We start from the raw sequence: 15,113 nt of genomic DNA, 5'->3' as shown, positions 1-15,113 counted from the left end.
AGATTCCTATTACGGGAGTCAAAATCCACGCTCTAGTATACTTCCATATTTGCATTTTTCTTTTGTATATTATAGCGTGAACCTTGGAAATAGGCTATGAATCTTGATGAATCCGTAATTGAAAGTCACAAATAGACGATGAGAGATCATAATTGAATGAATATATGAATATGTTCTATTGATATCCTTTAAATCCCAATCACATTTTTTTAGATGAGTGAAGAACTTTATTACTAAAACAAACACTCTTCATTGTATAATGCAAAGAGCAATAAGTTAATAACAACACAATTAACCCTCAACAGGGCTACAAAGCACCCTAAAATCAATCACAATCACATAACGAGGGTGTTTGGCATTGCAAATTTTGCAGATTAAAAGTGCGGTTTTAAACTAAATTGTAAAAAACTACCTGTTAAGACCATATAACATTCTCAAAAATTCTAAAGGAGTTGCCACATGAAATATTAGAGCTATAATAATCAATAACTAGTAGCAAATTAAAGTGTCATTGTTATGTAATACTCCAAATAAGTAGTATTTGCTATACGTGGGTTCCAATTAGTAGGAGAGTCAGAATTTTAGTTCACACAGGGCAAAACTGACTGATGTTAAATAAGAATTAATTAAAAATGATAAAGAATATAACTAACAACATAAATAAACGATTTTAAAAATTTAATTATCGTTTAAAACATATAAATGTAACTAATAATTTATTTTTTCACTCCTCGTGTCAATTTATTCAGTTTGACTCAATGAGTTTTCATACTCTGAAATCGTGCATGAAACAAATTGATTTAATTAGTTTTTCTCTCTCCCCCAACATAATGCCTTGGAAATTATGAGAATATCTATAATCAGGACCAATCATCTTCTTTATGTGCTCTATTTTATATGGTATCATATGCTAATTGCTACGAAAATAGAACATTATTCTTTTCAGTTCAAATGAACGGGAGAGTATCCTGTTAGTTATATTTGATGAGTATTTTTGTCTATTCACTTTTTGATGAGACAAAAATATCCCTCCAATATAACTAACTGGATATTCTTCAATTCAAATGAACTGGAGATGATCCTATGAGGTTGGTTTTTAGGCATTTAAAGACATGTAAGAATGTGCTTAGAGGAAAAAAAAAAAAAAAAAAAAAGAAGAAGAAAGAAAGAAGAGATGTTGGGGCATAGTTGTAATTGCCTTTGAATGTGTCTTTTGAGTTTGACAATTAAGTTTTTTTGACAGATTCACATGGGATTTATGACCTGTTTGAGATTGCGTTTGAAGGGGTTAAAAGTGCTTTTAACACTCAAAAAGTTCGTTTGAAGAAAAAAGTACTCGTTTGATAAAAAAATTAAAAGTGCTTTTAAGGGTCCAAAAAACCTTAAAATAGCTAAAAAAACACTTTTGGTAAAAGGTTAAAAATAAAGCTTTTGCCCAAAAGCTTTTTTTGACTTAAAAGCTTTACTTCTCAGACGCAATCCCAAACAAGCTCTTATAGGGTGCGTGGAGGATTTTTTTTTTTTTTTTCTTCCTAGGCAGGAAATTAACAAAAAACAAAAAACTATCTAATCCTACCTAGTTTGATAAAATTTTAAACAAGTAAAAGGAGTAAGAGGAGTCAAGAGGGGTTGTTTGCTCCCTCTTTACCCCTTTTCATCCACCCCTAGTTTATGAAAACAAATTCAATCTCTTTCAAGCGTTTTTTTTTTTTTATATGTCCACACAAGAGGGGGGATTAAAGCGGTGTTTATTGTTTATTGTTTTTACCTTTTGTTTTTTAAACAAAATTTTCTTTCAAACTAAATTGGAGGAATTTCCTTCAACCTAATCTATAAAAGTGATATGTGTCCGTTGGATATGTGAGATGCACATATTTTTTTCAATAGCAAGGACAAAATTTGAATAAATTTTTTAAAAACTCATGTACATCTCATATGTTATTAAAAAAAAAGACACATGTAACTTTTATAGACTAGGTTGAAGGAAATTCCTCCAACCTAGTTTGAAGGAAAACTTTGTCCTTTTTTTTTTTGCTTGGGATTTTGGAGATCAAATATGCATCCATACACCTACCTCTATCATCCACGCGCCTCTTCTCCACCTCCAATTCCACCGATATGCTATCTTCCAACCTATGGCTTCTGTCCCTATAGATGTACCACACATCTCCTTAACGCGCGTGGGCTACACGTGCCACTACTACCTTGAGTCTCTTTTAAGCAAACCCATATATGGTCCCTTGATTCTTTTAGATTTCTCAAATTCATATATGAGTTTTAACAACATCTTGATCTTGTGGGGCCTCAGAGTCACCACCCTAGAAGAAGATCCCTCAATTGTTGTAATTATACCTCTTAGTCTCTCTAGTTCCCTCAGAAGTTGTTAAGTTTTACGAGGTTCTCTTGTTACTATTCCCGATTTCCATCATGAGTTGCAACTACCAGCTTTTCTAACTTCTTTCATGCTCGATTTCTGTTTTCGAGGTTTCGTTTCGAAACAGTAAGGTGTTAGATGACTCTCTATCTAGATTAAGTTTTTAATTAATCCGCGCTATATCGTTTGTTGTTTGTAGATTGGTTCTTCTATTGTACATATAAATAAATAAATGGTTTTAAATTCTTTGGGTAGAGTCAATTCCCATGACTTTTTAAATGAAATGTGGCCTGATAGAAGAATATGGAAAAGAAAATTTAATTAGGGAATTGCCTCGAAGGTTCCTAAACTAGTTGGTTATGATTTTCAATATCGGAGGAATGTACACGTGTCAAAATCAGAGTGGCCTCCATAGCTATCACTTCCTACTTTAGGAAATTCATCATCTTTGATAAATGATGATAATGTAAGTACTAATTTACTTTTGCGGTATGATTTAGACAATAGCTTACAATCAAAAATAAAATAATTATATGAAAAATAAACAAAATTTTCTTAATTTATTTCAATTTTTAACTCAAATACCTATCAAAATAGAATCTAACGTAGCCATATCGCTCTAGCTTCTACGTTGCTATCCATGTTGCGTTAAAAAACTCTTTTACTTGGCTTTTGAAAGTTATTGCTCATGCCTAATTTTTTTTAATGACAGATTTAGGTTGTTGCTCATGATAGATTTTGATTGTTTAAGGTTTTGGGTATAAAATGATTTATGTTATATATAATAGGGTCAAGAACCAAGCCTTTTTCTTTTTCAATACCCAAGCTTAATTATTTTGGCCAAGTATATAAAATTTAGCTATTTATATACTAGTAAATAAAATTTTGAAAAGAGAGGGGAGGGTCATGGTCATCTCCTTCCTCCGTCTCTACGTGTCAGATTCGCCGGTCATGTGAAAATATATTTTTATATTTTTTGTATTTGCCTGACTGATTTATATTTTCTTGTATACCTTGATTTTATTCTGTAATTAATATTGTTTCATTAATTACTTAATTGTATTTTCTATTTTAACTATAAATATAACTTTTTTGTACACAGTTTGACACACAAAAATGCAAAATTCTATTCAAATTTTCTAATCCTTTCTACACAATTTATAAATTACAGAAACTAAATCTAACTGACGACAAAATGAACTTGTACGTACATGCGTCTACAAGCCCTACTACTCTAATTTCGACGGACATTGATACCAGATATGAACCAATGCTTCTTTTTGGGTTCATCATCTCCCTTTTTCTAGATTTCCCTCTAATGTCCACGAAAGTTGAAGGAAATGTCGTGGAAAGTGGAAGGTGGAAACTAACAACACGCCATGTTTTCTGGCTTTCCCATTCAACACGGTTTTAAGTCTCTTTTGGAGTCAAAAAGCAAAGTAATTAAAAATAGTGTAAGAATCAAAGAAGAAACACTAGCTTTGCATGACGGGTGAAAATGCAGATGCGGAGCAATATCCACATCTACATCCCAAAGTGTGGATAATGATTTTTTGGTATCCACATATGCGCGGTTAATGCTGTTATTATCAGTTATCCGCATTTTAGGTAATGAGCGTTTTGGACCTTAAAGTTATAATTCACTACTTTTTGTTTCTAGTAAATACAAAAAAGACATTAGTTATAATTATACATTATTATCCATATTACACTTGCTAATCATAATCATTTTGCCAAAACATTTCCATTTTATATATTATTTAACTTCCTATATGATCTGTCTAATCTATAGTTGATGACAGGAAAAAAATATTTGAATAATAATAATAATAATATGGTAGAACATATAAGGCAATTAAATCAGAAAAAATTTCTAGCAATGAAATCTAACAATATTACAAATTCAACACATATAAGAAACATAAATTACAAACCCGACAAATATATATATATAAAGAGAGAGAGAGAGAGAGAGAGAGGGAATGCGGATACCCTAAACCCGCTATTCACGTCAGCATTTGCAGATATTAATTTTTGATATCCGCCATGTATGGATAGCAGATGTGGATGATTATTATTCGCTTGCATTTTCATCCTAAACAAATAGTAAAAAATGGCCAATTTTTAAAAAAGTATTTTCTTACTGAAACATTTTATATCGAAATAAATGAAAACCTAAAATCAATAATCCTTGAGTCTAGTTGCCACGTCAGAAACAAGTCATGAAGGGAGTCCATTATCCGTTCCAGTTGTCTGCTCATTCATTGGTCACAAGTAATTTGGTCACATGTTCAAAATAAAAAAGCCCCAACAAAGAAGAAGGCAAAAACAACTTCTCTTCCACCTAACCCACCATTAGAGATGTATAAAAAGCCCCATCCCCATGTCTCCCTTTCTCTCATGCTGCTCTGCGTTTTATGATTTATACACCACTTCTTACAGGTACCATTCTTCCTTTCTCATTGCTTCTTCTTCTTGTGCTCTAAATAAATTACAAGAATTTTTTCTGTAGTTTTTTTTTAGCACCTAACATAAATCTGTCGGGTTGTGACCTTTCCCAAAAGGTAGGCGATTAATTGATGTACATAGCCAAGCTTTGGGTCACTTGTTTGTCTGCTTGCTTTCTACTTTTCTTTTCTTTCTAGATGCTATCACTGTTGGTGTCCTTTTCTGCAGGGGTTTTGGGACAGCTTTGTTTCGCCTCTCACCTTGTCTTTTTTACTTTTATTTTTTAAAAGAAAATTTTGTACGTTTCAAATATTTTATAAATTAACGTGTAAAAATAATATGTGTCACTTATCATGTGAGAAATATATTTCATATGCTTTTTCAATAATATTAAGAAGAAAGCATGCTTTTTTTAAAAAAAAAAAAAATTAAGAAATGCATGCTTAAAAGACACGATTATTTTTAAGGGTTGGGTAAGAGGAAATTCCTAAAACTCTCTCGGTAGGAAAGTTTTGTTTTTTGTTTTTATTAATTTATTCTTATTTATATATTTTTTTAAAAAAAAAAGAAAAAAGAAAAAAAAAAGTAACAAAGAATAGTCTCAGAATATAGAATCATGCCTTACGTCATTCTCTATTTCTCAGCATTTATGTTAGATTCTCTTTTGTCTCATTATTTTAGTTTTTGTGTGATTCTATTGAATATGCCACCAAAATACAAAAGGAATCCATTGAATGTTGAAATGAGAAAGAGCAATTCTCATTTCTCATGATTGATTGGAATTGGGGAAAAGACAAAGGAAAGGGATGGAAGAGGAAGAGAGAGAAGAGATCAAATGCTTTTCATTAGTTTCCCTTTCAAACATCTCTTTGGCCTTTGGCCTTTCTCCTTTCTATACCTTTTTTCTTCTTCTTCTTTCCCTTCCCTTCTCTTCCCTTCCCTTCCTTTCCTTTACTTCCTTTCTTCTCCTAAGCCTACCAAAATCATTTTATCTTCCCAAGAAGTGGGAAGCCAAACCCAAATTTGCTTCCGGGAAATCAAGGCCACTTTTCCATCGATGAAAATAAAACATTAAAAAAAGGATTGAACCCAACCAACCTACCAATCTCACAATATAATTTATAAATTTAAAATAATAAAATATAATAGGAAACCCATATGCTTTCTTTTAACTGGATGATGTGACCATAAATATTGACTTTTTTTTTTTTTTTTTACAAGTGTTGACTTATTTATTTTGTTTATTTTTACAAATGTTGTTCTAATGGTTGCTTTTCACTATTACACTCTCAAATGGTTTATTAAATTGTATTACTCTTTTTCAAATTATTTAGTAGATTATTATACGACTATCATACAACTAAAATAATGTATCAGAAAAAAAAAAATTTCAATAATTTTTTTAAAAATTTTATTTTACAAGTGTTAATTCAATTGCTGTTTTTCACTGTCACATCATCAAATTGTATATCAATTATATAATACTTTACTGAATAACAAATAGTAATGTTATTTAGTAGATTGATATAAAATGACAAAGGAAAAATAAAGTATTACCCTTTTTTTTTTTTTTTTTTTTTTTACTGTATCCAAAGGCTGCTTTTCCTCGTACGTTATCAAGTTGTTTGGCAGTGGACAATATAAGTGGAACACAAATGATGGTTAGGCGATGAAAATAAGAAATAAGAAAAATAAAATTGAAAATTTTCTGAGTGGTTGCATGCATGGTTTTTCTTAGCTGTCAATTTGCCATTGGCTAGTTGGACGCAAGCCAGCACCCATGGGGTCAGCTTCTTCTTGTGATCGTGTTTCCTTGGCTTTTCTTTTCATGGGTTTCCATCAATGCATGACGCTTGCATCTCAGTCCAAAAGCGGGCATGTGGACGTGGATGGGCACCCACAATCGCCCATATTGAACAATATCTCTGAAGTTTAAGGAGCTAAGGTTGAAACCAAAAGACCAAAATTCTTGGATTTTTTCGCGTTAAAAGTTGGGCAATTGTGCAAATATTCTTCACTTGCGCGCTTTTAAGCTTTAATGTTAAACTAGTTTTTGCCTTTGCATGCGTCTCTCACGGCTGCGGGTGCGTTTTGTACTTCAGAACGAAAATCCTCTGTTTTTCCTCTGTTTACGTTGATATTTCCCGTTGATTTTCGTTAATAATTTTGTGGGTTTTGCATGTAGTATGTGTATATATCATTATATTTCCTGTTTATGGTAAAAAGTTTCAAAATTTTTACAGTTCTGCAGCGTATTCACTTCAATTGAGAAGTTGTGCTGAAATTAATTTGAAGACCGAGAAGAAGAAGGAAGAGTTTACACAGGTATGGATTTTTGATTTCCTTCCTCAAGACTAGTTCAAGGTAAATTAGATGGTATTCCTCTTTCGATAATCGATTTGGGAAGCAATTTCGCTTTTGGATAACCGGTAATTTAACAATTTTTGTGGGATAAAACAAGTCTGCAAGATTGAAGTGACTTTTTGATTTTAGATGGTGCTTGAATATATTTTCTTACACCATTTATTGAATTACTTTTGGTTGGGATCAGTTATGGCAAAAATGGTTTCTAGAACAGTGGATCTCCGGTCTGACACAGTCACCAAACCAACTGAATCGATGCGGGCAGCTATGGCAGCTGCTGATGTTGACGATGATGTTTTGGGCTATGACCCAACTGCTTTACGGTTGGAAACAGAAATGGCAAGGATAACGGGCAAGGAGGCTGCCCTGTTCGTTCCCTCGGGCACAATGGGCAATCTAATTAGTGTTCTTGTTCATTGTGACATTAGGGGAAGTGAAGTCATTCTTGGAGACAATGCCCATATCCATATTTATGAGAATGGTGGCATTTCAACAATTGGAGGTGTACATCCTAGACCTGTGAAGAACAACCAAGATGGAACAATGGATATTGATTTGATTGAAGCTGCCATTAGAGACCCCAGAGGGGTTCTTGTCTACCCTACTACAAGGCTTATCTGCTTGGAGAATACACATGCAAAGTAAGTGCATTGCTTTTGGCTTGTGGTGGATAATTTTTTTTATTCTTTTTGTGGGTGTATGTGGTGGATAAGATAATGGTACCATACCCACTTTGTATAATCTAATTGTCATATGTATATCTTCATAGATTCCCACTTTGTGTTTCCAGATAGCTGGTTATTTTATTGTGTTGGATTGGGAAAAGTTGCTGCTGAGTCTGTATTTTAATGTTCGGTATAATTCCTCAACAACTTTCCTCATGGCTGCCTCTCAAAAGCGAATATTGGAATCTTCCCTTCATTAAAGTGAACAGTGTGTGACCTTCATTGCTAATTTTAAGAGACCATAGTGCTTCCTTGCTTCACTTTATTAAAATTCTACCCATGCTTCCACTAAGCTTCCATCTGGATAAAATAAAAAGGGGGTATAGAGAAATTAACATATAAAATATTTGAAGGGAAACATTATTAAGCATTTTTTATTCCTTTGTCTCATGAAGAACCGAGGTTGTGACCGTTTTGAACAAGTTGAGTTATTTTTAGCATTTAAGTTTCAATGTCCATATAGGTTGTTTTTATGTGTTTTGGTACTTGGATTAACTGTATTACCTTTCCATTTTCCAAGTAAATTTGGATTTGTGCGGCTTTGAAAAGTTAAATGCTTCCTATGCTTGCTGCTTCATTCCATGTTTTACATAACTTCTGACCTGTGCAGGCAGTGCACTGAACTGCATAAAATTCAGTTTTAGAACTGTCTGAGAAGTTTGTACATGTGCACATATCTGAAAAGCAGCATAGTTATCAATTTTACATTCTTCTGCTGAGTGTTAGATTCGTATGATTTCAATTGTCCAAGGAATCTCCAATCAAAAGTTGTCCCTTAATGGATCCTCATGATCATGGACTTGGGGTCTTATGAACCATTCAAGACTTTTTGTATAGGGACTGACCCATGCCTTTTCAAGGTTCTCCTTACGAGTGTGTTTCTTTCATGAACCTGAGATCAGGACAGTGAAAATTTGTGCTTGAATACAACAGAGGGAGGGCATTCTGCCCATTCGTCATCTCCAGTGTTAGGATTGGTGGAGAAATTATGACATCCGATTTCCTGGCTGGACTGGTTGACAATGAGGTTAGACACAAGATCAACAAATTTGGTTAGGCATTGAATTTAGGTTTTGTTCTGGAATTACTACCTTTCTTTTAGCTTGGGCCAAAATGGCACCCATATATTTGGTCAGAACATTACTTTGCAAACCTTTTCCAGGTTTATGGGAGGGGATGGACACAGGAAAATTTTTGCTTTTATTACTACTTGGAAAGCTATATTTTGGCAATACAATCTTTTACGAATTTTTTTTGGATGACACTGAACTACCCTACCCTTGTTCAGTAATGATGAACAAGCTACCCTACCCTAGCTTGGGCCAAAATGGCACCCATATATTTGGTCGGAACATTACTTTGCAAACCTTTTCCAGGTTTATGGGAGGGGATGGACACAGGAAAATTTTTGCTTTTATTACTACTCGGAAAGCTATATTTTGGCAATACAATCTTTTACGAATTTGTTTTGGATGACACTGAACTACCCTACCCTTGTTCAGTAATGATGATGCGTAAATAACAACGGAAACAAGAGAGAGAAAATAACACAAGGATTGTGGGTGGTTCGGTATTAGACACCTACGTCCACCACTTTGAATTGCCCTAAGGATTACATTGTGCTCATTAACTTCATTTGTCTACAATACAAAGGTCCGTATTTATAGGGTATGAGTAAACACAAATATGGTAATCAAATCATTTAATTACAATCAACCCTTAAATAGAGAATATTTGATATCAACCTAATTATGAAATATACGAAAAATATTATATATTTTCCATATATTCTAACAACCCTCAACATAATATGGAATTTTCTGGGAAATTCAAGCATTAGCTCTACTTTTCGGCAACACGTTGTTAATGTATCTAAGTATTATGCTTGTTCTTGCTCTTAAATTTAGGGGTTATTTTGTTGAGGACGTTGGATTCTTTTCGTGGAATGTTTCTTGAAGTATAATGTCTTTTTTTTCTTTTTCTTTTTTTTCCTTTAACAATTTATTGAACCATTTCTGTGTCGTTTCTTTGACTATAATGCCTTATGAGTGGTATCTCTACTTAATGCAGTACTGGTGGTAAATGTCTGTCTGTGGAATATACAGACAAAGTTGGAGAGCTAGCTAAGAAGCATGGTTTGAAGCTTCATATTGATGGCGCCCGCATTTTCAATGCATCAGTTGTGAGTAAAAGTTTTTCAATGTGTTCAGTTATGTCATTGTGTATTGTTGTGTGGTACATTCTGTACACTCACATGGAAGTTGGTAAGTACGTTCCCTACGGTTATGACGTACTCCATATAACATTGGCAGAGTATATCTGCCTAACAGAAAAATTGAACTGCAAATGAAAATTTAGTGGAAGAAATAAATCTGGCCCATTATAAGAAGCAGCTTGTGTATATTAACTCTAGTTGAAACTGGACATTAGGATTGACATGATGCTGAAGGAGACTAGTAAAAGCAAAATGATGAGTTAAGTGCATTCTCAATGTCAATACGTGACTTCAGTCGGTAAACACTAGGAAAGTTCATCAACAAAGAATTTGCATTTGTAGAAGACACACCCCTTGCAATCAATTCTTTGGAATTTCTTGCAATTACCAGGGATCACACGTGGCATAACTTTGGAGCTTTTGAGCTTTTAAGTGTAAACACAAAATGATTTCCAGGATACAATATTTTATATTTATCATTGTAAGAATTGCTAAAATCACATATGATAGAATAATTGTCTTCTAGTACATCAACTTTGGGAATGTGATTTTTTCTACTTACGTCTACTGCAATTTTTAAGCTCTGCTGGAAACCCTTTGACTCCTTATTAGAGATATCAATCCGACAGTTATCTTTAGGCATGTTCAAGCATTTGCAAAGTTAAATGAGTCAGTCATAGTATCTCAAAATTTAACATCACAATTTCATAGTAGCATGCCAAATTTTTGGACACACTTGTTCTTTTTATGAGTGAAATAATGTGCTATAAAGCCATGTGCAAGCTGAGATCTTGTAGAGTGAAATGGACAAGTGCCTTAAGAGCACTCTGTCTTTGTTTACCGTTATCCCACACATGTTTCACCTCATCCTTGAACATTTAGCACACCTAAATGTTGGACAAGTTTTTCTCTTTCATGGATAAAATTGCTGAGTAGTAAACCATATAGAGGGATATCATGCAGTATTATATTTGTTTTTCTATACTAACTTGTAGATAAAACTATCATATTACTATTGCTTAATGTTCTACAGCATTATTCTACTCTTCCCTTTTATAGTAATTATGTCTTTATATAGTTGCTATGCTACTCTTCCCTTTTAAGTGAGTGTGTGTGTGCATGTGTGTGTTGTCTTCTGCCCTGCAATGTCAAATGAGAAGAGCAACATGCCTTGAAAATATTATGGCTTCTTTCTAAAATCAGTTGCTATGCTAGGTTTAATTCACTCTTCTAAAAGTGACCATTGAAGAAAATTGTAGCTCGCATATAATGATTGATATTTGAAAAAAGTGATTTTATTGTTTCCTAGAACTTCTGCCATGTGGTGACAACCGCTCATTTCATTGATCTTCATTTTCTAGAATGCTGGGAGCCATTTGGCTGCCAGATATTCCACCATATCACTTTTAAGTAAATGCATATGTTAGACGTTATCTGAAGGCACTTGGAAATCATAAATATGAGCTGAATTTTCTTCTTAATTGTTATAAATGATACTTATCAAAAAACAAATTGTTATAAATGATTTTGGGTCTATCTCTGTTTCTGATTTTAATTTTTTACTTCTTTATTGAATTTTAAAATTAAATACAATATTTGACTTTCTAATCCAGAAGATTGGTCTACCAGGCACTTGGCATTCCTGTTCATCGGCTGGTGCAAGCTGCTGACTCTGTTTCGGTATGATTGCCTTGCTCAGGCATTCTTATCTCTCTTTATTATGCTAGTTTTCAGTAATCTCGCATTTTACTGTCAACCTAATGCTGATATTCATGATCTTCAGACCCGATTTAGACAATCTGATTTGGAGGTTCCTATTTAGCAATGTCTGACAATACTTACCTTTTGTTCTCTTGTTCAAATTTGTGAACCAGGTATGTCTATCAAAAGGTCTGGGTGCTCCAGTTGGATCTGTTATTGTCGGTTCCAAAAGCTTTATTGCTAAGGTACTGATGAAAATTATGCAGTTAGGAGTATCAGCAGCTGCTTTTACACTATTAGAAAACCCAGCATCAAACTCTTCTGTTTCTACCTTTTAGGCGAAGATACTCCGGAAAACCTTAGGTGGTGGGATGAGACAAGTCGGAATCCTTTGTGCTGCTGCTCTTGTAGCTTTACAGGAGAATGTTGAAAAGCTTGAGGGTGATCACAAGAACGCTAAGATCTTAGCAGGTAGATATACTAGTCCACTTGATTTACACGCCATTGCCATCGGCAGGAAGAAAAATTATTGCCATGCTGTTTTTTTTTTTTTTTGGTTCAATTGCTCTCATGTGCAACAACTGAAAACCTTTTTTTTTTCTTTCTCTTAAATCTCCAGAAGGGTTGAATCAAATGAAAGGAATAAGAATTGATGTTGCTTCCGTGGAGACCAATATAGTGAGTATCTCGCTTTCCAAACTTTCTTGTCTTCCTATGTAATGAAAACTTTGAAGATTCTAGTTGGCAAAAGAAATAAATAAAGACTAAGAAAGTAGTCTTCCCAATTTAGTTTTTAGTGTTATCAAGTAGTTTTCATTACTATAGTTGGACCTGCAGAAATTTATGCTTCAAGTATCTTTCTTCTTTTGTTTTTACCTTTTTTTTCTGGTTTGGGGGGCTCAATATATGGATATAGAACAATGGAAATTACCGACGTGAACCAAATACTTTATTACCTGATCATGTCTTATATTTAATATGAATGCTTCCCTTGATCTTCATTCATATACACTGTGAGCCAAATACTTATATATACTTTTCCTTTGGTACACGACCAGATATTTTTTGAGGTAGAAGAGAGCTCAAAGATTACAGCAGAAAAACTATGCAAGTACTTGGAAGAACATGGTATACTTGTGCTGCAAGAGAGCTCATCAATGTATGTTTTACCTCATAAAAAGCAGCTTAGAGTCATGAATTCCTTTGTAATTAGTCTTTCACTGTTTGTTTTGTTTCAACTTTGACTTTCAACATGTTGTTCCATATTTTATTTTTCATTTTATAGAAAAATTAGAGGTAGGGCTAAGAAATTTGATGAACTGGGGAGAAAATAGGCCAAAACCTAGAATCCCATAAAATCTAGCCAAGACCGTCAACAGAACTAAAGTGGTTGGTCCCTCTTTTGATTAGAAGTTTGTTCTGCTGTGGACAATCTTTTCACAAATAACTAGTTATAAATTTTAGAATATTAATTTAAATAATTAAGTATACCACTTTCTATCAACTTAAGCTTTTAGGATAAGTGGTGGTTTAACATTTTATACATTGAAAATTGACCTACTTTTAGTAAGCGTTGAGAGCGAGGAATCGCGCAATAAACGATATTGTTATATTTGTTGTTTCAGAGTCAGGATCGTCGTCCACCATCAAATTTCTGAAAGTGATGTGCAGTACACCTTGTCATGCTTTCAGGTGATCAATATCATCCTTATCTCCACCTCCTGTTACTAATTTGTTCCACAAAAACTATAACTTATACTTGTATTTACTTGAATTTTTCAGCAAGCTCTAACTGGAGTACAAGATCAAAACGGCATCTAGTGGAAGAAATTGTCATCACTCTCCCTCCCCTCAAGAAGTCCATAGGTTTTCTTTGAGACCCTTAAATGTCAGGGACATGAGATAATTGGATCAAATTGGCAATCTCTTAAGTGGGAGGATTTATTTTTGAATTGCATTAAACTAGTGAAGTTCTTTATTTTCTTCCTACTTTTGTCTGGATTTTTGTTTTTAATTCATCTGTTGGGTACTGAGAAACAGATAGGTGATGGAATGTATGAACTTAGATAGAACAGAATGGCTGAAAGGAACTGACCCTAATGTAGTTATGATTAAACTTAGTTGAGTGGAGTTGAGTTCTTGGTTGTTTTTGTTATTTTATAGGCTGCAGTGAGAGTTAGATAACTGAAATTAGCTTATCATCAATTTTTAGGACTAAAAGTTAAGATTAGAGTGATTGAACGTAATCATAGTAGGGAACTAATGACACAAGGGGCTTAAACGGTAGGAATCGCAGGCGCTCTTTCAAGTCTGGTTGAGCCATAGCCTGATTGAACTCCATCAAAATACCAACTGAAATCTAAGGTGGTTTACACTAATCAAACGTAAAGATTCCTATTGTGGGGGTCGAAATCCACGCTCTCGTATACTTCCATATTTGCATTTTCTTTTGTATATTATAGCGTGAACCTTGGAAATAGGCTATGAATCTTGATGAATCTGTAATTGAAAGTCACAAATAGACGATGAGAGATCATAATTGAATGAATCTATGAATCTGTTCTATTGATATCCTTTAATCCCAATCGCATTTTCTTAGATGAGTGACAAACTTTATTTCTAAAACAAACACTCTTCATTGTACAATGCAAAGAGTAATAAGTTAATAACAACACAATTAACCCTCAACTGGGCTACAAAGCACTCTCAAATCAATCACAACCACATAACGAGGGTGTTTGGCATTGCAAATTTTGCAGATTAGAAGTGCGGTTTTAAACTAAATCGTAAAAAACTACCTATTAAGACCCTACAACATTCTCAAAAATTCTAAAGGAGTTGCCACATGAAATATTAGAGCTATAATAATCAATTACTAGTAGCAAATTAAAGTGTCATCTGTTAATTAGAAGAAGAAAAAAGTGTCATTGTTATGTGATACTCCAAATAAGTAGTATTTGCTATATGTGGGTTCCAATTTGTAGCAGAGCCAGAATTTTAGTTCACACAGGGCAAAACTAAATGGAGTTAAATAAGAATTAATTAAAAATGATAAAGAATATAACTAACAACATAAATAAATGATTTTAAAATTTTAATTATTGTTTAAAACATATAAATGTAACTTATAATTTATTTTTTTCACTCTTCTTGTCAATTTATTCAGTTTGACTCAACGAGTTTTCATACTTTGTAATCGTGCATGAAACTAATCGATAGAATTAGTTTCTCTCTCTCCCCCACCATAATGCCTTGGAAATTATGAGAATATCTATAATCAGGGCCA

At 33.5% G+C, this 15,113-nt stretch overlaps 1 protein-coding gene across 2 annotated transcripts; it reads left to right on the top strand.

The window, feature by feature from the left end:
- Window positions 1-4,742: 4,742 nt before the first annotated feature.
- LOC132168878 (low-specificity L-threonine aldolase 1) lies at window positions 4,743-13,816 on the top strand. 2 transcript variants are annotated; one of them, XM_088517493.1, is made up of 11 exons: window positions 4,743-4,816; window positions 7,066-7,147; window positions 7,374-7,827; window positions 9,982-10,093; window positions 11,756-11,806; window positions 12,001-12,072; window positions 12,166-12,298; window positions 12,447-12,505; window positions 12,886-12,986; window positions 13,453-13,519; window positions 13,610-13,816. In XM_088517493.1, exons 3-11 carry the CDS (start codon window positions 7,376-7,378, stop codon window positions 13,646-13,648), a joined length of 1,086 nt encoding a protein of 361 aa, XP_088373619.1. In that variant the 5' UTR covers window positions 4,743-4,816; window positions 7,066-7,147; window positions 7,374-7,375; the 3' UTR covers window positions 13,649-13,816. The 2 variants fall into 2 exon arrangements, with proteins under 2 accessions (XP_088373619.1, XP_059435941.2); XM_059579958.2 differs by lacking the exon at window positions 4,743-4,816 and adding an exon at window positions 6,573-6,906.
- Window positions 13,817-15,113: the final 1,297 nt, after the last annotated feature.

The sequence above is a fragment of the Corylus avellana genome, chromosome 1 (assembly GCF_965113065.1).
Source record: "Corylus avellana chromosome 1, dhCorAvel1.hap1.2, whole genome shotgun sequence".
NCBI lineage: Eukaryota > Viridiplantae > Streptophyta > Magnoliopsida > Fagales > Betulaceae > Corylus > Corylus avellana.
Note: the sequence above shows the minus strand (reverse complement) of the source record. Positions and strands in the feature narration are given on the sequence as shown.